Source organism: Pempheris klunzingeri, chromosome 10 (assembly GCF_042242105.1).
Source record: "Pempheris klunzingeri isolate RE-2024b chromosome 10, fPemKlu1.hap1, whole genome shotgun sequence".
Taxonomy (NCBI): Eukaryota; Metazoa; Chordata; class Actinopteri; order Acropomatiformes; family Pempheridae; genus Pempheris; species Pempheris klunzingeri.
In genome coordinates, this window is record NC_092021.1 from 27422819 (window position 1) to 27448692 (window position 25874).

The following is a 25874-nucleotide window of genomic DNA, read 5'->3' on the forward strand; positions in this document are numbered from 1 at the left end:
CTTAAAAAATACGTAGAAACACATGAAACCATTCAGGACTTTGGGGTTTCTTTGAGGACACAAACCTTGGCCTTGCCCTTCTTCTTCCTGACCACGGGGGCGACCTTCTTGGTTGGCTCTTTGGTGACATCCTCATTGTTCATCAGCCAGGTGACTTTGGGATACGGTGAACCAGAGATGTAGGCGTCAATTCGGATCTCCTCGCCCTTCTTAACGCACAGACCGGACTGCACGCGGGCGTGGAGGGTGACCTTTGGTTTTTCTGTAAATGGAAGAAACGTTATGAAATGTAGGTAGTTCTTAATTAAAGCAGAACGCTAGTATACTTTGGCCCTATTTTAGTTTGAATGGATGGAGAGGTACTTTTGTAGTTTTTCGTACCAACAGGGTCTGCGGCCTTCATGAGCTGCGTGCTGCGGGACGGCTCGCTGATTCCAGCTGCGTTCTCAGCCCGGACCCTGAACTGGTACTCCATTTCTTCCGTCAGGCCCGTCACCACATAGGAAAAACTGGGAACAAGGCTTGGAGTGACCTTCTCATACCGGTCGCCGTCCTTCTCGATCTTCTCCACAATGTAGCCCTGGATGGGACAGCCGCCGTCGTAGTCCGGAGCCTTCCAAGTCACTGTGATGGACTTGGATGTTGGGTCGCGAGCCTCCACCTGGATGGGCGGGTCGGGTTTCTCTGTGGAGTAGATATAAACAGTAAATGGTTCAGCTGTCTCCAATATCCAAAATTACCTGGTTTAAGATAATCTTGGAGCAGATGCATCATGTTTCATCTCATTTAACTGACAGGATTAAGAGGTACAGTCACTTAGCTTCTGTGGACTCCTACTGGTTTATCTGAAAATGCCCCAACAGGTTCACTCACCTGACCCCCAACTGAAAACCTCCAGTGTTTTGTATCGTTTGAACAATAAGACACTAAAGTTTTGGATAATTTCCTATTATGTCAGGTTCATTCTAAGGCTCTACCCAACAGCTGAAAACAGGACTTACGTTTGACTTCCTCCGTGATGACTGGGTTGCGTAGCACCAGATACTGTCCGCCTCCGACCTTGTTAACGGCCTTCACTCTGAAGTAATACTCGCAGTTGACATATAGGTCCTTCACATTGTAGGTTAGGACGTTCTCTCCCGACATGACAGGCATGTACGTCTTCTTGGAGGACTCGCGGCGCTCCAGGGCGTAGCTGACGACCGGGGTGCCGCCATCGTTCTCTGGGGGTTCCCAGCTGATCTTGCAGGAGTTCTTGGTGGCGTCGCTGGAGGTGATGTCTTTACACTGACCAGGGACGCCTGCATTGGCAAATGTGTCAGAGGATGAATACTGTTCAGAAAACATGCTAACAGCTGGGTAGCAGGCAGGGTTTTACAAGAATTTATCCAAAATGCCAAAAAACTTTAAAACCAATGTTTGGACTAGTTTAGAGAAAGGTCACTGCTAAACAATGAGTTCAGTGACATATGAGCAAAGCACTGTGTTATGTTTCCCTAACAAAGTCATATGAAGACCATCCTACCGATAACTTTGACATTGATGGTTGCGGTGGCTTTTCCCAGGCTGTTCTCCATGGTGACAGTGTAGGGCCCGGCGTCAGCATGTGTGCAGTTGAGCAGCTCCATTAGAGCAATGTTCATCTCCACTTCCATACCATGCCGGTCGTCATCCTCCAACTCAACTGTTTCTTTGTGCCAAAGCACATTGGGCGTCGGGATCGCAGTGTAGGGGACATACAGTTGCAGCTTCTCCCCCTCGATCACAATCACGTCCTCTGCCTCCAAAGTAATGGTTGGAGCACCTTGGGAGCAGAGGACAGGGTTATTATTCAGGATTAATTATCTGCGACCACACTGGAGTGAATTTTTAAATTTATATTCTATTGATGCTCACAGTCGGGGTCCTTGGTGAAAATCTTGTCAGACACGTCGGAGGGTTCGCTAACACCAACAGAGTTGATTGCGCGGACTCTGATGACATACTTGCTGTCTGATTTGATTCCGTCTGTAATTTTGAATTGGAGCTCCTTGATGGGCCTGGTGTTTACTTTGAACCACTTCAGCTCCGTGCGGGCCTCGGCCACCTCCACGTGGTAACCAGTGATCAGGCAGCCACCATCTTTGGCCGGAGGCTTCCAGGTTACGGAGATGTGCTCCCTGCTGGTGTCGGGGATTTTCAGTTCCAAAGGAGGAGATGGAACGCCTGGAGAGAGATAAGGAAGTCCGAGTTTACATCTAAAATGTTTTTCTGACTGTGTTGGTGGTGTCCATGTATCTGCATTTGCTGTGAACATTTGAAGTACTCTTACCGGTTGGATCCTCCATGGTGAGGACCTCAGTGGGTTCGCTGGGGTCTCCGATTCCAGCCTCATTCTCGGCTCTGACCTGGAACTGCACCTCAGACCCTTCGTCCACCTCCGTCACCTTGTACTGAGTCTGTCTGTCTGGAGTCTTGCAGCACTTGAGCCAGCGAGTTCCCACCTTCTCTTTCTTCTCGATCACATACCTGGACAACAGAAGGGGAATGACTTGTTGAAAAGGTCCTCAACTGCCTTTGGCCTCACAAACAGAGTTCTTCTCTGTTATTAATGGAACAAAGTCTGGATAGTCAGATAGCTGTTGCCTCATGGTCCCTTTAATCCAGAATAATTCACGTATCCTTCAACATCGTCTCATCCCATCTATCAACAGTCATTTTACAGCAGTTGGTGGTCTTACTTGGTTATGGGCCTTCCACCGTTGCTCTTGGGAGCTTCCCATTTCAGCTCCACATGTTTCTTGCTGATCTCCACCACCTTCAGGGCGTAAGGGGGTCCAGGAGTTGCTAAAGAGAATATGACAAACATTAATACACACACCAGACAGTCTGTATGTAGTTTTGGTAGTCTTTGGTATTTTTCAACCTTGTTGTTGTGATTTCAGTATTTTAAGACATTTGGATCCTCATAGTGTTTTTGTGGATCAATATAACAGCTGTTTCTGGGAAACAAGATTAAAACTATTTGTATTAATTATCTTTGTTATTGCTAACTATTTTGACAATTGATTTATCAGTTTGAGTCATTTCTTTAAGAAGAAAATTCTCTGATTCCAGCTACTTAAATGTGAATATTTTTCTTTGCTCCTCTATGACAGTAAACTCGATATCTTTGGTTTGCGGACAAATAAAACATTTGACGACATCACCATGGACTTTTGAAAACTCAATCAATATTTTTCACCATTTTCTGACATACTCCAAACAACCAATTGAAAACCATGGCAAAATGACAGGTAGACAGATTAATGATGAAAATAATCGTTAGTTGCAGCTGGTTAACTGGTTGCTCAAACTTCAACATGGTGTGCATGAAAGGAGAAAAACCATCACTGACTACACTTTGAAAGGCGGTTGAAAAGCCATGACACTGATAACTTTGAAGAACCTACTGAAAGTGTCTTTGGCAAGCACAGCATCCTCCAGCTCGCAGAATTCACTCGTGCCCACGGCGTTCTCAGCAGCAACGCGGAACACGTACAGCGACCCTTCATTAAGAGGAGTCACTGTGTACTTGAGCTCCTTGACGGTGGTGTCCACAGTCTGCCAGGCCTTCCGCCTCACGTCCCTCTTCTCCACCACGTAGTTGGTGATGGGGGAACCGCCATCGCTGCTGGGAGCCTGCCACCTCAGGCTGGCATCGGACTTGGTGATGTTGGCCACCTCCAGCCATTGAGGAGCAGATGGAGGGTCTGTTGAATGGAAGGCAGGAAACAAGTGAACGAAAACAGAAGCGGTGTTTGTCTGATTGTGGATTTTTCAGCCTTGGAAATTATCCTTATTGAAAATCTGTTAAAACCCAACTAAAAAGAGTGATTCCCATCTGTAAAATCTGTGAGCTTCAGCTCCACATCAAAACTTCTAAAACTTAAACATTAATCAGAATGTTGGACTGCCTCATTGGATAAACTCAAAGATACACATCACGTATATAATCATACAAACAACACCTGAACGCTGATATTTTGGAGTTTTACAAAGACTCCAATTCTTTAATGACCCACTGAGCCTAACTATCCAGAGCTGGACTTACAAAGTCTCTCCTTGCAGACCACGGGATCACTGGGGTCGCTGGGTTCGCTCTCTCCGGCCTTGTTGACGGCCTTGACCCTGAACGAGTACTCCTGCTTCTCCATCAGGCCCTGCAGCTGGTGCTCGGTCTGAGGGACGTCCTCCGCGATGCGGATCCACTCCTCGCTTCCAGTCTTTTGGAACTCGATGATGTATCCTTCAATCTTTGCCCCGCCGTCATGCTCCGGCCTGGTCCATGCTAGCAGGGCCGTGGTCTTGCCGATTTCCCTGATGATGGGTTTACCAGGAGCCCATGGAGGGTCTGAGGAAGAGCGTGGCATTATCATAATCATCAGATTACAGTAGTTTTGAACTGAACCTCATTGGAGTTGCAGCACTGAATGACGTGTGACGTACCGATGGGATCTTTGATGAGGATGGGATCGGTCTCTACACTCGGTTTTCCAGGTCCAGCCAGATTCTCAGCCAGGACACGGAAACGGTACTTCTTCTTGGTGGGGAGTCCCTTCACCCTGCAGCCACATGTTATAGGTTAGAAAAAATATTTGACATCTTTTCCTCACATATGAATTCTTTCGCAGCGTTGGTTGATGAATTTCCATCATGATTTCCTACCTGAAGGTCGTGTCCTTGATGGGCAGCTTGTTGCATCTGATCCACTTGTCGCTCTCTGGATCAAACTTCTCCACCCAGTATCCGGTGATGGGACTGCCACCGTCCTCATCCGGCTCGAACCATGTCAGCGTCACGGCGTCCTTGGCGATGTCTGAGGGGGTGACTCTGGTCGGAGCACCCGGCGGGTCTGGAGAAGATGTGAATTATTATTGAAAAATTGTATTTTAAATTAAGTCTTAAAAAAGGGACCATTTTATAGAGTTAGACAATAGTTCCAAGAGACTTACCAAAGGAATACTTTGCAATGATTGGCGTGTGCTCTGCAGGTTCGCCGATGCCATACTGGTTCTCAGCGCTGATCCTGAAGATGTACTCCTTCATAGGTGTGAGTTTGCAGGCCTTGAAGGTGGTGTGTTTGACGGTGGCTGACAGCTTCACCCACTCCTCTTTGTCCATCTGCCGACTCTCCACGATGTAGTTGGTGATGGGTGAGCCGCCGTCGTCCCTGGGAGGGTTCCACGCCATGATGCATGACTCATTGGTGATGTCGGAGAGGTCAAAGGCAGCTGGAGGGCCGGGTTTATCTGAAGGGGCGGAGATAAAACATGAAAATGACTCTTTGATCCACTCTGAGACATTTCTAAAGTGACAGAACCTCATATGAGCTCGACACACTGGATATCGTTAAGTGTCTGTCAAGTCTTTATGGTTTGTTTTATGTTATATTCACCATATCCTCTGCTTTAGGTGTACAATAAATAGTAGTTGTACATTAAGTATGTGGTTTGTACAGCTTGTATTTCTGCCGGCGGATGAGGGCTGCTGTATGTTAAGAACGGGTGGTAATATGCTGAGATAAAACTCTGTACTTCCGAGCTTGAAGTCATAAATCTATTAGAAAAAAACTCAGAAAAACAGTGTTTCTGGGTTAAAATCATAGATAACACTCTGTGGTGTAGTGATCTAAACTTGCAAAGTGACATTATTGCCAAAAAATGCATGTTTTTTCTCCAAAATGTGTGAGTTTGTTCTTTGAATATTACCCCTCTCCCCCGGCTCCATAATTTATTTATTTATTTCACCTACAATGACCTTAATTCGCTGTTGTACTTTAACCAAAAAGGAGAAGAATTTAATTGACTTTCTGACTAGAAATGACTCGCTAGATGCTAGAGCTTAGAGGCTACACGCTGCTGCTTATAGGATGGACAATGAAGTAGCATCTGTACCGAGAATGTTGACATCGATGGTAGCAGTGGCGCGTCCGCAGGCGTTGACTGCCTCGATGATGTAGGTGGCAGTGTCTCCTCTGGTGGTGCTGGCGATGGAGAGCTTGGAATGACCTGGCTGGGTATCGATTGCGATGCGGTCATCAGCCCGCAGAATCAGGTCGGCCTTGGTCCACTTCACCCGGGGATCGGGCTTTCCTTTGACATCGGCTGGGAGCTCAATCTTGGTACCAGCCCTGGTGGTCAAACCGGCCAGCAGCTTCACGTCCAGCTGGATCTCTGGAGGCTCTATTGGAAGTTTTTACAGAGAGAACAAAACTCAAGGAAATGCTTTACTCCTGATCCTGATTCAATAACTCCTGATACTGGTCCAACAACTCCAATAACATCCTACCTCTGGCATCGATGGCCTGGATCTCATCAGTGGCCCTGCACGGCCGGCTGGCTCCCAACTTGTTGAAAGCTCTGACTCTGTAGGCATACCACTGGCCCTCGATGAGGCCAGTCACCTGCAACCTTTGAGCACAAAACACACATTAAACAACACAACTTTCCTAAAATATGTCCAATAAAACTGTGAACCAGGGACTGACCAGTAGAAATCCTTACAAATCACATGAAGACTTACTTCAGTTCGGGGATGGGGTCACCGCAGGGCTCCCACTTGTCGGTACCTCGCTGACATTTATCCACTACGTAGCCTTTTATTGGGGCACCACCGTCGTACTTCGAAGGCTCCCAGGACAGGAAGATGCTCTTGGCAGACTTATCGCGCCACTTCAGGTTCTCAGGAGGATCAGGTACAGCTGGGAAAAAAACAAACAAAAAAATTGTAGATGAGATTCTGAGTATTTGTAAAAATATTTGTATCTGGTAAAACGCTAAAGGCGGTGTTACCCATTCATCATGTCACAAAAGACATTTACATTTATTCATTAAAAGGGTCACTCCGCTGTTTCTCCCCCTGGTCTTCTCTCTCCATATCCTGGTGTCTGAATGACTGGTAGGTAGTAAAAGTGTTGGAATTTGCTGTTTCATTTGAACAAGCAACTCACAATAACACAGACGAACTAACTGATGAAAACAGCTGTAGTCCAGCAGCTCCTGAGTCCTGTTCTCTAAAATCCCTGTTTTAGTGAATGTAGTCTGGTGTGTGTGCTGTTTGTGGTTAAACCAAAAGGATCTTCCAGGTCTCTCTCTGTAGGGATCCTTTCCATGATGCTGTCACACACTTAGAATAACACTCTGAGCCTGTCAGTGGATCAAACAAGCTCTTTTAGTGGACCTACTGTGATCAGGTGCAGTTGTCCCAAAGGATCACGTTGCAGCCATTGCAGCCCGTTTGGTGTCTGCTGGCTGAGGTGATCTACTGGACCAGTTCCAACACTTTTACTACCTACCAGTCATTCAGACACCAGGATGTGGACACAGAGGATCATGGGGTAGAGTTCTCCTTTGCAATCTCTCCCCTGTTTGTAGCTCTGATCTAATATCGCCGGCTTCAGTTGAAGTTCATCAGTTTCAGTCTGACAGAATAAACACTCACTGGCAGGAGAGGAGACATTGACGGGCTCGTCGATGTACGCCGGCTCTCCTGGTCCACACTTGTTGCAGGCGGTGACGCTGAACAGATACTCTTTCCCTTCAATCACATCGGTCAATGTGTGCTCCAGGTCCAGGACGCCGGTAGCCACCTGAACAAAACGTCAAGGAGAAGGTGAGGAGTTAATGACAAAACTACAGATGGAGACTCATCCATCATTTCAAACACCACATGCTTTCACATTCTTTTGTATTTGAAAGTGAAAGCATTTGAGTTTTAGTGGCCTAAAACTGAATTTGAATCTAGAATTTGCTGCTGGGCCTTTTCACTGGTTCCTTTTCATTTCTTTTCGATGTTCTGGTTTTTTTGGTTTTTGTAGGAAACGGAGGACTCAGGCGTACCTTGGCCCAGGTCTTGCGGGACACCTCTCTCTTCTCGATCTGGTAGTGGCTGACTGGACTTCCTCCGTCGTGCTCTGGAGCCTCCCACATCAGGTGGACGTGGTGTCGGGTCACCTCGGCCACCTTGAAGTCCTTCGGAGCACTGGGGCATGCTGGGAAAACAAAGGAACCAAACAATTAGTTAAAAAGCCTCAATAAAAACACAGAGAGTTTAAGAAAGCTACACATGGACAAATGTCCTGAGCTGCTCCTGCTCAAGGTCGCTGCTGGCTTGAGGCTGTACCCAGCATGCACTGGGTTCACTCCTCTATCACCACGGAATGGCTTAGAGAATAAATTTGTTTACCGATGACGTTGACCTCGATCTCTCCGGACACAGACGACACGTCATTCTCCAGCTGCAGGGTGTAGGTGCCTTTGTCTGGGCGGACACTCGGCGTGAGTGTCAGCTCGGTGTATGTGGGCTTTGTCACCATGGAGACGCGCTCATCCGCAGTCGTCAACTCCTTGTCTGCGAAGGTCCACTTGGCGGTGGGGGTGGGGTACCCGCTGATAGGGACTCTGATGGTGAGGGGCTGGGGGACAATGACCTCCAGGCCATTCCTGAAGGCGCTCAGGTCGAAGGTCGGACCGACTGCGGGACAGAAACAGGGTTCAGCCTCGTTAGAGAAAAATGTGGTCATAGTGCCACCTGGTGGATCAGGAAGCAGGAACCATTTCATCCTGTTTTTCTTCGTCTCATAACCGGACGTGTCGCGTTTTATCACAGCGATCAGCTGTTTAAATAAAGGAACATGAGATTTTTATTCAGAATCAAATTAATTTATACGCAACTGATTGGCTCCATTTGAACCCAAATAAAGACTTATTAATTAGTCACTTAGGATCAGAAACATTGTTCTTCAAGATTCAAAAACCAGACAAAACAGACTAAAAATACTGAACTAAAATAAAAAAGATGACAATGAGATGTAATAAAATAGATTTAGAAGCAACAGAACTAAAAATGATAAAATAGAGTTACATGAATAAAATCTCACTGAAAAAGGGAAAAAAATGATAAAATTGATAAAACATTAAGAGTAAGTTAGTAACTGTCAAAATAAAGCAAACAGAGTGTAGAAATGATTCTTAGTACTTTAGCTCGGCTATAGAAGGAGGTTTTAATGAGTTTTACGTTTTAAAGATTTCAATTTGGATTCAATTTTTGCTAAAAATCATTTTAATATCAAATCAAACCAAATTTTCATTGGTTAAAGCTGCTGGTTCTGTTGTTGGTGTCATACCGTGGGGGTCATCGGCGAGCAGTGGTCCCAGCTGCTCGGTTGGATCGGAGACGCCGGCGGCGTTCTCAGCACAAACTCTGTAGAGGTACTTCTGACCAGGCTTCAGACCGGAGACCTGCAGAGGGTCGAGACAGAATCAGCGCTATGAACATCAAACACATACACAAGAAACCACTGATCCGTCAGTCTATTAGTCCATTGAACCATTACGTCTATTAGCTTATTAAATGAATCACCAACTAATCTGATCATCGATTCATCAGTTGGAGTCAGTTCTTTGAGAAAAAAATGTGAATATTTAATGGTGAATATGTCCTGATTTCTGTCCTCTGGGACAGTAAACTGCTGATCTCTGGGTCGTGGTCGTTTGAGGACATCACGTTGGGCTTCAATAAATTTTATTTTATTACGTTTTCTGACATTTAACACCTAAAGGATTAGTGGAGAAAATGATCAACTAATTAATTGACAAAGAGAATAATGGTTAGTCTAAGCAAACCCTGACTAAAGATAAAAAGGTGGAAAATGGGAAGCAAAGCTTCATCAAACAGACAAATTTAAGATGGATGAACTCTTTGCTTTTTGCAAAAGTAAAACTAGAAGAATAAGGAAGTTAAGGCGGGACGCTCCAGGTTAACTAACATATCACTATGACACAGCTGATTATTCACATTAAGATGATTATTGTTTACTGAAATGGTATTTATATACAAATATACATGTGTGACATTATCTACTTTAATATGCATACATTTACATATATATTTCCAGAACAGAAACCTCTGAGGAGAATCTAGAGCTAAAGGTTTGAACAGAGAACACGTCTTTATCATCGCTCCACGAATCAGAAAATACTGACAGACATAAAACTATTGTCTCCATGTTTTTAAGTGTCCCATAACTCAGTAACTGTGAAAGACATCTGACCAAATATGTTAAAACCTTCAGATTATAGAGACGAATAAACCTGCAGAGAGGAGAAACCTACAGGAAGGAAAATAAACACCTGAATGTGGATTTTGGACGTTTTCTGTCCTCTAGTCTGAAAGAAGACGTGTTCATGAAGCTAAACATGGAGGCAAACATGTCTGAACTGTTTTGGTGTGCGCTCTGAGGCTGAGGGCGCCGTACCCGGTAGGAGAGGTCAGGACACAGTCTGGCGTTGCAGCGGAGCCACTTGTCGGCGCCGTCGTCACACTTCTCGATGATGTAGCCGGTGATCATGCTGCCGCCATTGCTGGCAGGTGTCTCCCAGGTCAGCGTGACCGCCGTCTTGATCTGGTCGCAGAAGTTGAGGTTCAGAGGTGGACTGGGCCTCTCTGTAGAGAAGGTCACATGACATCAGCTTTCTGGCTTTCAGGCACCAGAACAAACAGAAGCTCAGACGGCGGCTTCCACTCACCGATAGGGTCCATGATCTTGACGGGGCTGGTGGCGGCACTGGGCCGCCCGATGCCAGCTTTGTTCTCGGCCCGGACTCTGAAGATGTACTCCTTGTTCTCCACCACATCGTTCATCGTGGCTGAGCGGTCGTTGGCACCACAGACCAAGGCCGCCTCCCACTTCACGGAGGTCCTGTCACGGAGCTCGATCACGTAGGCGGTGATCTCAGAGCCGCCATCAAACAGGGGAGGCTTCCAGGTGACGGTGGCGCCAAACTTGTTGACTGAGCTGACGGCGACATTCTCCGGAGCGTCGGGAACGTCTGACATTCGGAATCAAGCACGAAGGATTGGATTGAATGACAGTGTGGAGACAGTGAGTGAATGTTAATGGGGACTTTTGAGTGTTTCTTACCAAATTTGTTCTTGGCCTGGACGGCGTCCTCAGTGGCAACGATGGGTCCACTGCCGACCCGGTTGCGGGCACAGACTCTGAACAGGTACATGGAGTCTTTCTGCAGCCCGCTGACGCAGTACTCCGGAGCGTCGGCGCGGTCCGTCGCCAGCGTCCACGTTTTTCGTTTCACGTCACGTCTCTCCACCACATAGGCCACGATCTTGCTCCCACCGTCACTCTCAGGCTCCTCCCAGGCCAAACTGACCTCGCCATCGGCAGTGTCAACCACTCTCAGGTTCTTGACGGGACCGGGAACATCTGGAAACACCAAGATGACCCATTAAAACTTCTCTGACAGTGACAGGCGATGGTTAACTAATTAGCCGTCTCTGATTGACTCACCAATGACGTCCAGGTTGATGAACGCCTCCCCCTCGCCGTGCTTGTTCCTGATTACCACCCTGTAGCGGCCCTGGTCCTCCTTGCTGGGGCTTTTCATGCGGTACTCCGTCTTATCGGCAGATGCGTCAATGTTCTGGACGGGCAGACTGGCGCCCTGGAAGAACCACTCGGTGTCTGCGCGAGGGTAGGCGTCGTAGGGCACGCTCATGACAAACGGCTTTCTGGCATCCGTCACCAGGTTCTGGTCGGTGGTTTTGATCTTTGGGATGGCTGCAGAGGAGTTACAGGAAGTTATGAAACTGGATGTTCAGTTTCTGACCACAGAGGAGCTCTAAAATCAGATTGAGATCCTTACAAATAATGTCTTTAATCCTGTGAACCAACTTTCGATCTTTTAACTATTTATAACTTAAAGAACGTGTAAACTTCAAACTTCCTGGGCCGCCCTCCCAAATGATTGAGGAAAAAAAATGGCTCTAAATGTGAGTCTTCCTCTTCATTAATCCAAATTTAAAGATTTCAGGGTCAGATTTCCCCCCTTTTTGTTTCCAAATCTTTCCGAATGAATGTTAGCTAACGTGACGTTAGCTAACGTTAGCTAGCTGTAGTTGTTACTGGTGAACTGAACCTGTTACAGTATTCTGACACACAGTGAGGAGGAGGACGTCCCCTGCACCCCTCTCAGGGTGAACCTGTACGATGAGCGTCTCACCGGCCAGCTCCAGCTTGGCTCTGGCGTCCTTGTCTTTGGCCACGATCCGGTACTCGCCCTGGTCCCGGGGTCTGATCTCACAGACCTGCAGCCTGTGGACCTTCCCCTCGCTGATCATCTGGTATTTGTCTCCCTGGACGATAATCATGTTGTTCCTCATCCACTTCACCTCCACCCGGTCCTTGTTGATCTCCACTTCAAACACGACGTCTGAGCCCGGCGGTTCGAACATGTCCTGAGGGGGTCTGACGATCTCCACCGGGGTCTCTGTGGGACAGAGAGACAAACCAGCCGGTCACACGAGGACCGCGCAGAGGAACCCCCCCCCCCCGAGAGCTCTGGATAAAGAGTTCACCTTCAACGAAGAGCCGGGCTCTGGTCCTCCTCTCGTCCACACCGCAGGCGTACTCACACTCATCGTCAGGTCGGCACACCTTGATGGTCAGTGTGCACGTCTTCCCTTCTCTCTCCATGTGATACCTGAACAACACAGAACCAAAGTTTAACACAAGCCTCCGTCTGAGCCAACCGCGAACATCAGACTGCAGAGACGATCAGTAAACACCATTCTTCATCAGCCTTGAAAAAAACAGCGTTTGTATATTTTAGCGCCAAAAATAAACCACAGGAGGAAGAGTTTTTCCTTTCTCACGTCAAGAATAAAGTTGAAATCCTCGACATGTTGATTTTATTCTGCAAATGCAAAAAAAAGATTGAAAAAAATGAAAGTTCAACTTTATTCTCAAAATGTAAATGAAAAAAAAAAATCTTAACATTTCTCCTTCTGTTTGGCACTGAAGCTGAAGCTCCTGAATAGCGTTTGGCCGATTTTTTGCTGAACTTTGCATTGACATCAGAAAAAACACAACATCAGACCCCTAAACTCCAGGACTTGGTCCTTGGCCCTCTGGATCAACGGAAACCAATAACAATCAAGCTAACAGGAGCGTGGTGTGGGGTTGTGTAGCGTGGGTCTGGTACCTGGGTCCTTCTCTGATCTCCCGTCCATTGCGGTACCATTTCACCGCTGCCTTCTCTTTGCTCAGCTTGCAGGTGAACTCGGCATCCTCAAACTCGGTGATGGTCTGGTCTTTGAGCTGCGCCGTGAAGTCCGTCGGTGCCTCGCTGATGATCAGCTCGGCCGAGCACTTGTCTTCTCCGACCATGGCTGTGTACTCGCCCTCGTCATCCATGACGCAATCCTTGATGGTCAGTGTGTGCTTGAGGCCATCGGCTCTGTAGACGATGCGTTTGCTGAGCGTCACCTCCTCGCCGGCCTTCATCCAGCGGACGGTGACATCGGGCCGGTTCACCTTACAGACGAAGCCGATAGTCTTCTTCTCCTGTGTCTCCACGTCCTCGATGGGGTCCAGGAACCGCAGCTTCTCCTCTGCAGGGCCAGAGAGCGACGAACCAGTCAGCCACCAAAATAATACCCACCTCAGAGTTTAGTCTCTGAAATTCAGATCTCTGCCTGTTTTTATGGCGCTGAACGAATCGTTGGGTTACTCACCTGCGACTTTGGCCCTGGCAGCGCTCTTGGCCTGTTCTCCTCTCTGATTGGTCAGGCTAATGCTGTAGCTGGCCTCATCTGTCTTCTGGGCGTCTCTGATCCTCAGAGAGAAGACATTGTCCCTCTGAGCCATCATGTACTTGCTGCTCTCGAATATTGTCTCCTCGTTCTTCAGCCACTTGGCCTTTGCTCCCTCCGTGTTCGTCTCGCAGTTGAAGACGATCTCACTTCCTTCCTTCACCTCCGTGTCTTTAATTGGCGTAATGATCCTCAGTTTCTCTGCGATAAAAGACAGACATTTGAAAACCAAACCTTCAGCTGCACAATCAGAACCAGACGTGGATGAAGGGAATCTGTCTTACCAATCACAAACAGACTGGCAGAGGCTTTAACGCTGCCAATGTGGGCAACATAGCCTCCCTCGTCCTTCAGCTCACAGTTCTTCACAATAAGAGCCCTTCTCTTCCCCTCGCTGACGACCGTGTACTTGTCCCCGGCTTCGACTTCCTTGTCCCCTCTGAACCATTTGACCTCGTAGGTTTCTTTGGAGACGGAGCAGGCAAACTCGACCTTCTCGCCCTCCACCACCTCCTGGTTCTGAGGACGGGCGATGAACTCAGCCGCCAGCTCTGGACAGAGGAAGAGGGTGTTTTAGAGGGTACGTTCAGATCCAACACAATATTTGTGGAACACACAAATTTCTTGATATATCCTAAAATATGTAGAAAAGGCCCAGGTTTAGCTTAGCATAAAGACTGGACACAGGAAACATAACCCCACATAAAACCACAACTTTTCAAAGTTTGTTTTTTGTCCAGATTAACCCAGATCTAACGTCATCACCACATTAAGGAAGTGAATCTGTTCTTTCAGACTGATTTCACTTCTCACCGTTGAGTTTGAGCATGGCCGACGTCCTGACGGTGGGACTCAGCCGGCAGTTGTACTCTCCGGCGTCCTCCATCCTCAGGTCCTGGATGATCAGGATCCTCTTGCGTCCGTCCACGATGTGCTCGTAGCGGCCACCCTCCGGCAGCTCCTCGTCTCCTCTGTACCACGTGACCTCGGCGCTGGCCTTCGACACCTCGCAGATCATCTTCACGCTGTCCGTCTCCGTCCCCTCCACGTTGGACAGGTTTTTGGTGAACCTGGCGGCCTCCTCTGTGAGCGAACCAGCAGACAGCAGGGTGAGTGTGGACAGAAGTGGTCATGACTGAAACCTATTTGACTAACGGAGCTGTTTGAAACCTGCAGACATCTCTGAGAATCATCAGTACACTACCCCACCATTACTTTCGTAATTTACTGTAAAACTGATTTTTAATGTTCTGTGAAGATAATTTTGTGTTTATCAGTCTGTCATTTCCTACTAATTTCACAGGAAGTTCAAGTCAAAAAAATGATCGAAGTTGGATGTGATTTAGTGTCAATAAAGGAAATTCTTATTTGAATTTAATCAACAGTTAAATCAATTTTGTTGAGTTTAAAAGCAAAAAAAACTGTTTAAACCCAAATAAATATTAATTCATTATCCAATTTATCATTATAAACTTTCTGGTGTTGAATTCGATGTTAACTGACCTGCTGTATTTGGACCAACAGACGCTCTAGCAGCCAGCTGCTAGCTCAGCAGTTGATCCATGAATTAGAAGTTAACCAATCAAACACTGCCACTGGTACCAGACCACCAGTTTATTCTGAGGAAATGATCAGACACTTGAAGGAAAATATAAAGGCTGTTTTCTGTCTGTAAATCTAAGATGTGGGATGTGAATATCGTCTGTCCTCTGATGGACAGTTATGAGTTAAACAGGAGTGTTTGGAGGCTCATTTCTAACAATGTCATAAAAAAAAGATCCTGTCAGTCATTATAGTGAGAAACCTTCTCAAAATAATGACGTTTGAATTCTTTATTGTGAGAAATACAGGATTTGTTTATGACTGCTAAAATGAGTCTCCACAGGGAACAATGTATAAACGCTGCGTCTCCTCACCGATGACGGTGAGCATGCCGGACGTCTTGGAGGTCCTGGCATCACATTCGTACTCGGCCTCGTCGTCAAACACAGACTTGTGGACGATGAGGATCCTCTGGACTCCCTTGGCGATGATCTCGTACTTCTTTCCTTTCCTGATCTCGCTGCCGTCCTTGAACCATCGAACCTGCACGAGAACATCTGAGTCATCATTGGTGCTAATTTCATACACTATTCACAAAAGGTCAGGGATATTCGTCTTTCGGGTGAAATTTCAGTATGAACCTAAAATGCATTCTAACCTTTCCAGGTGAACTTAATGTGACCTTCTCTAAACCTTTGAATGCACATGTCCAACTGTTCAGTGTCTCAGTACTTTCTGCACCAGCTGCTGTTCTCTAACAAGAAGCTTAACAGCAACATTCACAACAGGTTTGATCCATGAATCCACCAATACATTTCCTGCTTCAGTTAGAATTGGTATTTAAACAGTCCTCCTCATCCTGCTGTTCACATTCTGACATCATGAGACCAAGACGACACCTAACAGTTGATCAGCAGCACCTCAACACTGGAGGCTTCAAACAGGAAGTCCTCAGACGGAGGTGTTCACTGAGCTTAGAGGGTCACAGAGTGTCATCAGGAGGTTGGAACAGTGATACAGAGACTGGAAGAGTCACAGAAAGGAGAGGAGTGGACGTCCTTTGGCCACGTCCCAATTTATTGAGACACTGAAAATGTTTTGTTGTGGTTTACCTACCACTGTTGTTAGATTTTCTTTCAATAAATAGTTTAAGATGAAGAAATGACCATTGCATGCTTCTACTTAAATGTCCTACTTTCATGATATAATATCACTGTAGTATTCACTTTTTACATTTTCCATAAATTTCACCTGAAAGTCAAATATCCCTAACTTTTTGTGAGCAGTGTATGTGAAAATAAATTAACTACAACTATATCAACCAGCAATATCATTGATGAAAAAGGATGAGATGAAAACGTAGTTTATATAAAAGTTAAAAAAGAGACACGATGTTACAGTGAGGGAGAAAAAACATCTAATAAAGTTGTGATTTTCCGACGAAAATTTACAATATTTCAAGAATAAAATGTGAAATTTTGGCGCTGATGTGCCAACAGGTGAAATATGTCGTCAGGTGTGAAACATTCAATGACTCAAAGCTTCTCTTGCCGCCGTCAACGCTGCTCCTGTGATATATATAAGGCATAAAATCACGACTCCATTAGCCTGCCTCTCCCCTCATTGTTACTGTCGTTGTCATAGAGCATCGATTGTCGGCTTGGTGGTTTTGTGGCGTCCCGGCTGTAAATCAGAGCTCTGATTGGTCAGTTTCAGTGTTTCTGTGGGCGGCGTTGGTGCGGTGACGGGCAGTCTCACCTTGGCTGACTCGCGGGACACTTCACACTCAAACTTGGCGGATTCTTTCTCTTTGACCTCCACGTCCTGCAGAGGCTTTGTGAACTCCACATGAGGGGCTGTGGACACACAGACGGCGCCGTTACAACACGCCAGCTCAACACAGGTCATCATTGTGTTTTATAAAAAGTTTACATTTTTGTGGTTTTACTGTTTCACGTTGTTCTGTAAAGCTCTTTGTAACTGTGCCGTGAAAGGAGCTATAAAATAAAACTGCAAGAAAATATTTGAACTGAACTGAACGGAGTAGAAAATACTCGGGTCCTTACGTGTGACCTCCAGGAAACAGGATGTCTTGAACTCTTTGGCGTCACACGTGTACATCTTGGCGTCGTCCATGGTGCAGTCGTGGATGATCAGCGCTCTCTTGCGTCCGTCGGCGGTCGTGTCGTACTTCTTGGTCTTCCTGACCTCCTGTCCCTCTCTGAACCATCGTACCTCTGCGTTCTCTCTGGAAACTTCACACTCCAGCGTGGCGGTGGCTTCCTCCTCCACCGTCTGGTCCTCTAGAGGCTTCGTGAACTCCACCGGCGGCTCTGAACACACACACACACACACACATGTTATCATTACCGTTACCGACATCTCCTGTCCAGAGCGTCTGACCCTCTGTGGTGCGTTCGCGGGATGTTCGGGTGTCTCACCTCTAACAATGAGCTGAGCCTCCGTCTGGAAGTCTTTGGAGGCCAGTTTGACCTTCCCGGCCTCCGACAGTTTCACGTCTCTGACGGTCAGAGCGTGAACTCGCCCGGCCACCCGAGTCTTCACCTGCAGAGAAACAACCCCCCCCCCAGTTTAATACGTCTGTTTAACTAAGCTCCCCTGTTTCTACCCATGATCCTCTCTGTCCACATCCTGGTGTGTGAGTGACTGGTAGGTAGTAAAAGTGTTGGAACTGGTCCAGTAGATCACCTCAGCCAGCAGACACCAAACGGGCTGCAATAACCAGACTAGTTTAGACTAATGTGTGAACAGATTAGTTCACACACTGAAAAACCTTATTTCTGAGCTGAAACTTAAATTAAACTTCTTCTTTCGGAATCCTCCCTCCAGATTTCAGCAACTTTTCTGCCTTTATTGGATCACGGCAGTTAGCTGAAGCTGGATGCTGCCTGTTTTATTCCTGGCTGTCCTCTGCAGCTGCTTCCTCCTGGTCTGTGTTAAAACCAAAGCCATTACAGCCTCAGTGTTCTGAGAGTCTGGTGTCTTTGAAGAGGGACGAAGTTCTGCTTAAAACACAAAACCAGACTGTAGATAAAGGAAGTGAAGGAGCTGGTGTCTCCTAGTGAGAGAGGCTAATGCTAACTGTGGCTCTGTGGACATATAAGGAGGCGTGACGGTCTGACAGGTGAAGATAACAGCAGCTGCTCCGTTATCTCTCTTTATTTTTAACTGCAGCCGAGAGTCTGGAGCTTCCACTGATTCAACAAGGAGGTTTTTACAGTCTGAACTGTGAAATTAAACAACAGAATTGAAGTTTTTAGATCTTCATTTTCTATTTGATTTAGTTTTTTAAAGTATTCCTTCACACATTTTCAGACGGTGTGTAAGCTGAATCTAAGCCCTCCGTTTGTGTCTTATTTAGCCCTGAAATCAGAAATCAGTCGAGCGACACGACTTGATCCAGTTTAAACTGAACTCGTTACAGTGAGTCTGTGAATCAAAAGGTGGGGCAGATAAAAATGAGTGTTTTCCCAATGAAGTCTGGTTGGGGCAGAACTCACCCGGTCGCTGGCCTCCATCTTCTGACCCCCCAGGAACCACTCAACCGCGATGCCCTCGTACGACAGCTCGCACTCAAAGGTCGCCGTCTCTCCGGCCGTCACCGTCACGTCCTTCAGAGGATGCAGCAGCCCGATGGACCGTGCTGAGGAAGAGGAGGAAGAGGAGGACATGGTTGGAGACCGGCATGCATCTGTACTGCACTTTGTTTCCTGTCAGAGAGTTTGTGAAGCAGCAGAGAGTCGTGTTCGGGCTCCTCCACTCACAGAGCAGCCTCGCACTTCAGATAAAGCTCCTAAAATAAACTCAGGAGCTGATTGGCTCGTCTCTGCTGCTGCCTCTGATTTAAGCTTCAAATTTTCTGTAGAGATCAATTCATACAGTTTAACTAAGAAGAATTTAACCTTAATTCGTAGTACTTCTATTAGTGGTACTATTGCTTTTTTTAAATAAACATTGAAAAGGAAAAAATAAATCATGTCAGATGTTTAAAAATGTTGAACCATTTAGCAGCATTTTGAATCCATTTTGATGTAAATCATAAATTATTTATTAAGTTTATTAAGTTTCCTTTTTTTAAGAGTCTAAAAAATCATAATTCTTTAGATATTTTGGGTAAAATTGGTCAGTAAATGGTGACATTAACATAGTACTGACTGAAAACAGTGTATATTTTCACAGATTAATATTCAACCTTCATTGTCTTCAGGTAAAGATTTCAACAGAAATAAACTTTTACTGTCTCTAGTAGAAACTCAATGTTTTGTCCAAATACTCCCATTTTTTATATATTTTTCTGAAAGAAGATCCATCGAAAGGGTGGAGAAAAATGTAGAAACCTCTAAAAATAGAATAGAAACCTATTTTCTAATTGGAAAATTCAAACGGAGACTATTTTCTGTATTTCACAGCATTCAGAGCCAAAAAAGCCGACAACATCAACAGCTTTGACATGAAAATATATTAAGGATAGGAATTAAAAGCCCTCTCACCTTTCACTCTGAGCTGGGCGTTGGATTTGGCGTTGGCAGCGGAAAAGTCGATGCCTCCGGCCATGTCCTTATGGACATTATAGAGGATCAGCATGTGTTTGGTTCCTTCCTCCTTAATCTCAACATCCTGAGACAAAACAACGCCATTTAGTTTAAAAGTCCAACAAACTTTTACCTCAGCAAAGAGACACTTCACTCCTGAAATACACCTGTACAAGTAAATGGGTCGGACACGTCGTGTCTTTGAATGAGAGCAGACTCACAGCAGACTGATGCAGGGCTTCTCCCTTCAGTTTCCAGTTTCCGTGTACGTCCTCTTCAGAAATCTCTGTTTCAAACTTGGCTGTTTCTGTCTCTGTGACCTCGACGCTGTACAGTGGACGAACAACCTTGATGTCGCGCTCTGCAGAGGAGGAAGACCAGGAGAAAAAAAATCAGTAAGAGTGACTAGCTCTTTATAATGTTACTACATCAGGAAGCGTTTGAGGTTGAGCTACTTTTTTCTGGCGTCTCTCTCTCTTGCTTAACGTTTGACTTAACATGAAATAACAAACGCTGTTTCCTTTGGTAAGATCACATCTACATTTTCTGCTGTAAAATATAACGTATCTCAGGGCTCTGCTCTTGGTCCTCTGCTGTTCTCTATTTATGTTACACTACATTAAAGTTACAATCTGGAAGATTTGTTCTCTTTGGTGACTCCTACGGCGATAAGCGGTCCGCCTACCCTCAGTGGCAGACAAACCACTGCTGGATGATGGGCGCCGCTTGGGATTTTTCCCAGGAATGTAATTTAACAGATATTTATTCAGCTGAAAATCTTCCAGATTATTACGGTTTTGTCCAGATTGAATACAAGTGTATTTAAATTTGATGCAAGCAAAAGCCAGATTATTAGTCCTGCTCCACATATTCATCAGTTTACTCAACTAGCAATAACTTCTGGCAACTATGTTATATCTCAATATGAGAATTATATACATGAGGATTTTTCATCCAACCTTGATTACCCAATAATTCTAGATAGAAACTAGAGCTAGATATCATCAAAAATTCAAAGAGCATTCTTTTTATCCAAAAAACGTTTTTGACATGACCATCTGAAATAATCTTAAAAGTTGTAGCGAAATTTTCGTCAAACATGTCAATGTCAAAAAGCTTGGATAAATGTTTTAGTGTGTTGAACATATCGTGAAGCAAATGTGTGATTTTTGGCTTTGTCAATAAACATAATGACTTTTGTATCCGAGGTGGTAAAATCCAAGCAAACCTCTGAATGTTTCTTTAAAGAAAGATTTACCTTCAATGTTGAGGTTAGCTGTAGTTTTGTCTGAGCCACAGTCGCAGGTGTACTCTCCGATGTTGGTCTTCTCTGCCTTCCTGACTGTCAGGATGCGCTTCTTGCCGTCAGTGCTGATGCTGATGTTCTTGGAGGGCGTTATCTCTTTCTTATCCTTGAACCATTTGACATCAGCGACCGTCTTGCTCAGTTCACAGACCAGCTTCACCTCGTCCCTCTCCACGGCCGTGTAGTTCTGCAGCTTAGTGGTGAAATACAAGTCGCCCTCTGCAGAGCAATGCAACATTTTCATTCATTAAAAACCAGGAGTTGTGCGTCTGGGAACTGTCTTTGACCAAATGATCCCTTATTGATGAATTCTCTAAAACCTGTTTGCTGTCCTGTTCCTAGCAAACGCCCCATCCTTAGCATCAACAGCAGGGACTAATCTGGACTAAGAGTGACACTTGACTGACTTGGATACTTTATGTTGTATGTAATTTGTTGTCTGAGTAAAAGATGCCAGAATTTCCCCCAAATTCATCAATAACCTTGAACTTTTTCTACCTGCCAAATAATTTTGAGAAAAGTAATTTAGCCTTGGAGTTGAATGTTTCTGTCTCATCAAACATACGAACGACAAAGAAATATGACAGACGATAAAACGCTAAGTGACACTGACCGATGACCGTGAGCATGGCGGTCATGGTCTTGTCCATGGCCTCCACTTTGATCATGGACGTGTCGTCAATAGTGACCTCCTTGAAGGCCAGCGTGTGGATCTTTCCTTGGTCCGACATGTGGACCACCTTGCTGGGGTGCAGACGGACGTCATTTTTGTACCAAACCACTGGGATCTTGTCATGGGAGAGTTCGACGCTGAATTCTGCTGTTTCGCGCTCCTTCACTGTCACGTCCTTAATTGGTTTGACAAACTCCAGGCGAATACCTGCCGCAGAGGAAACCACCACAGTCAAACATTTGAAACATAGAACATATTTGAAAAGAAGATCCAGTTCGTCTTGTACTAAAAACCCCAAAAATCTAACATTGCTGTTTTTTTATGTTTAGTTTTATAGTTATAGTTATTTTGTCCTGAAAACTGAAGCACAACAGTAAAAATGAATATAATACTATCACCTGTATATTTTTGGTATAAATTCACATATGTATAGCTTTGAATGAAGGTCAAAAAATTAAGCAAAGACCCAACATGAGAACTTGGGGCAAATTTTGATGTCAATTTGGGTAAAAAAAAGGAACTCTGGGGTAGAAGTTGCAGATTTATTTGTCAAATTTGAGAAAATTGAATATGTTCATTATAGATAGAAAACTTGTGAAACTGAAAGCAAATGAGTTTACTTGGTTTAACTTGAATTAATCGGTGGAGATTCTTTGGTTTAAAATGATCACCTTGTATGACGAGTTTGCCAGTTGTCCTCTTGTCCTCGGCCTCGAACATGTACTTGGCCTCATCGTCATAGGCGGCCGACCGGATCGCCAGAACATACATGTTTCCTTCCTGGATCATCCCGTACTTGTCGTCGCTCTGCAGCTCCTGCGAACCTTTCAGCCAGCGGAAACTCTTGGGAGCTCTCGACAGCTCCAACTCAAACCTCGCCTCGTCCTTCTCGTACACCTGGACGTCGCTCAGCGGCGAGAGGAAGTTCAGAGGAAGCTCTGAAAGAAAATGTGAAGAAAAGTTTTTACTTTGCTGCCATACTGCAGGCGAGTTCACAGATTAAAAAGTTAAAGAGTAATTCTTAAACAGGCAAAAGACAAACTGCAAAGGAAAACTGCAGTTAAAAGCCAATTTTTAGAGTTCAGATGATTTGTTGTCAGGACAACCACGATGAGGAGAAGAGAGAAGAAGATCTTTGTGAAGATGAGACTAAGGTTTCCTTTCATTTGATCCGGGCTGTCTACTGAGGTTCTGAACGGGATTATTTTAGAATAAAAAGGCTGATTTGTCAGATTTTCACAGATTTGACCTGTTATTTGTGGATATTTAGGATTTCTGTACTGAGGACCGACTCAAATAAAGATGAACTGGTCTGAGTTCTTGCTGGACAGACAGTAGATGAAGTAACCTGGTTGTTGCTTTACCTTTGACCTTCAGGTTAGCTGAACACTTGGCGTTGGCGGCAGCGTACGCCACCTCGCCGGTCATGGACACTTTACAGTTATACAGGATCAGCGTATGTTTGCCGCCCTCCTCGATGATGTCAACATCCTGTCAGATCACATGACAAACACTCAGTAATGACTCAGGTGAGCTTTTATTGTATCTACTTGTTGTGTAACGGTTGAGGTGCTCACCGAGGACGGGCTGAGGACGTCTCCATTCAGTTTCCACTGGCCGTGGACGTCGGCCTCTGAAATCTCCACCTCAAAACGAGCCGTCTCTCCATCGAACAGCTCCACGCCATAAATCGGCCGAACAACCTTGATGTCACGAGCTGGTGGATTTGAAAATTGGCGTGAACAAAATATTCCGTGTATATGTGAGAAGAAATGCCGAGCAGAAAATATTTGACAGTTTGAGGTATTTCTTTTAGAGTTTAATTTTCAGATTCGTTCTTGTATTTGGGGTCCTACTAGAATATTTGTACGTGCTGTAATGTTCAAAAAAGCACATTATTTTTTCTCATTCTGTGAATACGTCTCTTTTCATCCTCCATTTTAGCATTGTAGCAGTCGAGCTCAATCTGCTGCTCTGCTCGAACCTTTGACATCTAATTAACAGAGCTAGCGTTAGCCACTAGCAATGGTGACGGTGAGGTTTTAGTGGGCGGGACTTAGCTCACATGATCAACAGATCCCTGCTTGTGACATCACACACAGGGCCAAATCTTTTACTGACAGATGGAGCAGCAGAGACAGAGAGACGAGGGTCTGAGTTTGAGGGTTGAGGCATGAACTTATTCGGCTTCCTGAGGTTTACCTTCGATGTTGATGTTGGCCGACGTCTTGTCCGTTCCACAGTCACATACGTATTTGCCTTTATCGCTCTGCTCCACTTTCTTCAGCACCAGAGTCCTGCGTGTGCCCTCCGACCTCAGTACCACCATCTTGGAGGCGATGATCTCCTTCTCTTCGCGATACCACATGACAGGGACGTCTTTGCTCAGTTCACAGTCCAGACTCACCTCATCCTTCTCTGTGGCCGTGTAGTCCTGCAGCTTCACCACAAACACGGCGTCGCCCTCTGAAACGAACCGGCACATGGAGTCAGCTTCAGCTAAACACACTGTCACGCCTGTTTGTTACCAAGAGTCAACAGATCCTTCGACGAACGGCAGCAAGAGAAACAGCTGAGGACGCATGATACTCATACTGCAGATAATATCTTTCATTGATTTAATACAACTTGGGTTTAATTTTCGTAGTTTTTCTCACTAAAAACAAAAAGATACTAAAACATATAATATACAATAATTGTAGACTTACACTCAGAATTGTATTATTTTTTATCTCTATAAATCCACTTTGCACTTTTCTTGTTTCTGAGGTTTTCAGTGAAAATGAGAATTTCTTTGTGGATTTACAGTACTGATGCTGTTTATCTAACTTAAATTCAAAGTTAAATTTGCAAATTCAAGAAATTATGAACAAAACTATGAGAATAAAAGCCAGGTTGTTGTAAACCAGAATGATCCTGTAAGCCATGAGTTGCTTAAGAGTTGAACTACTAATAAGGACCAGAGGGTCACATGGTGCAGCCCTGAAATAAAAGCCAGTGAGAGAAAAGGTGAGAGAAGAGAGAGTGTCGTTACCTATGACTGTCAGTTTTGCCATGGAGTAAATCCCTTTGGCCTCTGCCTTAACCTGGCAGGTATCATCGAGGGACAACATCCTCATTTCTAGAGTGTGTTTCTTTCCTTCCACATGTGTGAGCACAGTTCGGCTCACGTGGAGTTTCACTTCATTTCGGTACCAAACCACGGGCACGTTTTCGTGCGACAGCTCCAGCTCAAAGCGAGCCGTTTTACCTTCTTTCATCATTTGGTCCTGAAGCTGCTGGACAAACTTCAGCCTCATGCCTGCAATCAATCAGGTCAGTGCACACAAACAGTTGGGGGTTTGTCGCTGTCGGACACTTTTAAGCCACAAACATGGATTGACAACACGGAGGAAACATGAAGCGCTTCTGGCCGCCACTTACCTTCCACCGCCAGCTGGGCGCTGGACCTCTGGCCCAACACTTCGATGGTGTACTGAGCCTCATCGTCAAACTCACAGCTGTTTATGATCAGCATGTGTTTCTTTCCATCACCAATTATCTCATATTTAGGGCTGGGGGTGACAATCTCCGCCCCCCTGAACCACATGACCTTTGACACCTCCTTGGTGATGGTGCATTCAAACTTAGCCTGTTTCTTTTCAGGCACAGAAACGTCCTTCAGCGGCTCAACAAAGCCCATTTCGATTTCTGCGAGGTGCGAACAATTCGGCAGTTATTCACAAAAGCAAAGAACACGGCCGCCACTTCTCTTACCGTCTTCCCTCTGACATTCCTCAGTATTCATGGACTGATAAAAGCAGCAGCTTGCACCAGACAACAAGAAACACAGTGAGGTGTATTAGCGATAGGTGTGTACCTTTAACAGTGAGCATGGCGCTGGTGATGGCGTTCAGAGCCTGATACGACACCTCACCAGCCTGATCCAGCTGGACGTTCTTCAGCGTCAGGAAACGTTTCCTGCCCTCAGTTTTAATGTCACACGTCTGAAAAACAAACACCAAACAGAGTTTTAGTGCCAAAACCCACTCAAAAAAATAAACTCATCATGAGGTTTGATTTCTGTCTCCTAAGTAGCCAAATCCATTTCCAGCTTTCTTGTAGACTACCCCAGCATTTCCCAGTCCTGCTCCTGGGGGCCCATTGTCCGGCAGGTTTCAGACGTTTTCCT

The 25874-nt window shown here is 45.5% G+C and overlaps 1 protein-coding gene across 1 annotated transcript in view; it reads right to left on the bottom strand.

Annotated features, from left to right (window-relative positions):
• LOC139208920 (titin-like) overlaps positions 1–25874 on the bottom strand; it is a 186561-nt gene that overhangs the window by 81290 nt on the left and 79397 nt on the right. Inside the window, 45 exon segments of the mRNA XM_070838697.1 lie at positions 1–262; positions 382–684; positions 1002–1301; positions 1526–1804; positions 1897–2205; positions 2312–2508; positions 2721–2826; positions 3432–3731; positions 4073–4372; positions 4468–4583; positions 4687–4873; positions 4974–5270; positions 5916–6203; positions 6310–6431; positions 6544–6721; positions 7462–7609; positions 7860–8011; positions 8206–8493; positions 9146–9260; positions 10277–10464; positions 10548–10850; positions 10943–11242; positions 11327–11596; positions 12039–12305; positions 12394–12518; positions 13020–13428; positions 13552–13830; positions 13914–14180; positions 14443–14712; positions 15546–15714; positions 16930–17027; positions 17238–17504; positions 17613–17736; positions 18693–18835; positions 19683–19809; positions 19946–20085; positions 20983–21249; positions 21644–21910; positions 22375–22641; positions 23068–23194; positions 23281–23420; positions 23906–24169; positions 24738–25004; positions 25127–25393; positions 25563–25689. Of these exon segments, the coding sequence (XP_070694798.1) occupies positions 1–262; positions 382–684; positions 1002–1301; positions 1526–1804; positions 1897–2205; positions 2312–2508; positions 2721–2826; positions 3432–3731; positions 4073–4372; positions 4468–4583; positions 4687–4873; positions 4974–5270; positions 5916–6203; positions 6310–6431; positions 6544–6721; positions 7462–7609; positions 7860–8011; positions 8206–8493; positions 9146–9260; positions 10277–10464; positions 10548–10850; positions 10943–11242; positions 11327–11596; positions 12039–12305; positions 12394–12518; positions 13020–13428; positions 13552–13830; positions 13914–14180; positions 14443–14712; positions 15546–15714; positions 16930–17027; positions 17238–17504; positions 17613–17736; positions 18693–18835; positions 19683–19809; positions 19946–20085; positions 20983–21249; positions 21644–21910; positions 22375–22641; positions 23068–23194; positions 23281–23420; positions 23906–24169; positions 24738–25004; positions 25127–25393; positions 25563–25689 (9986 nt within the window).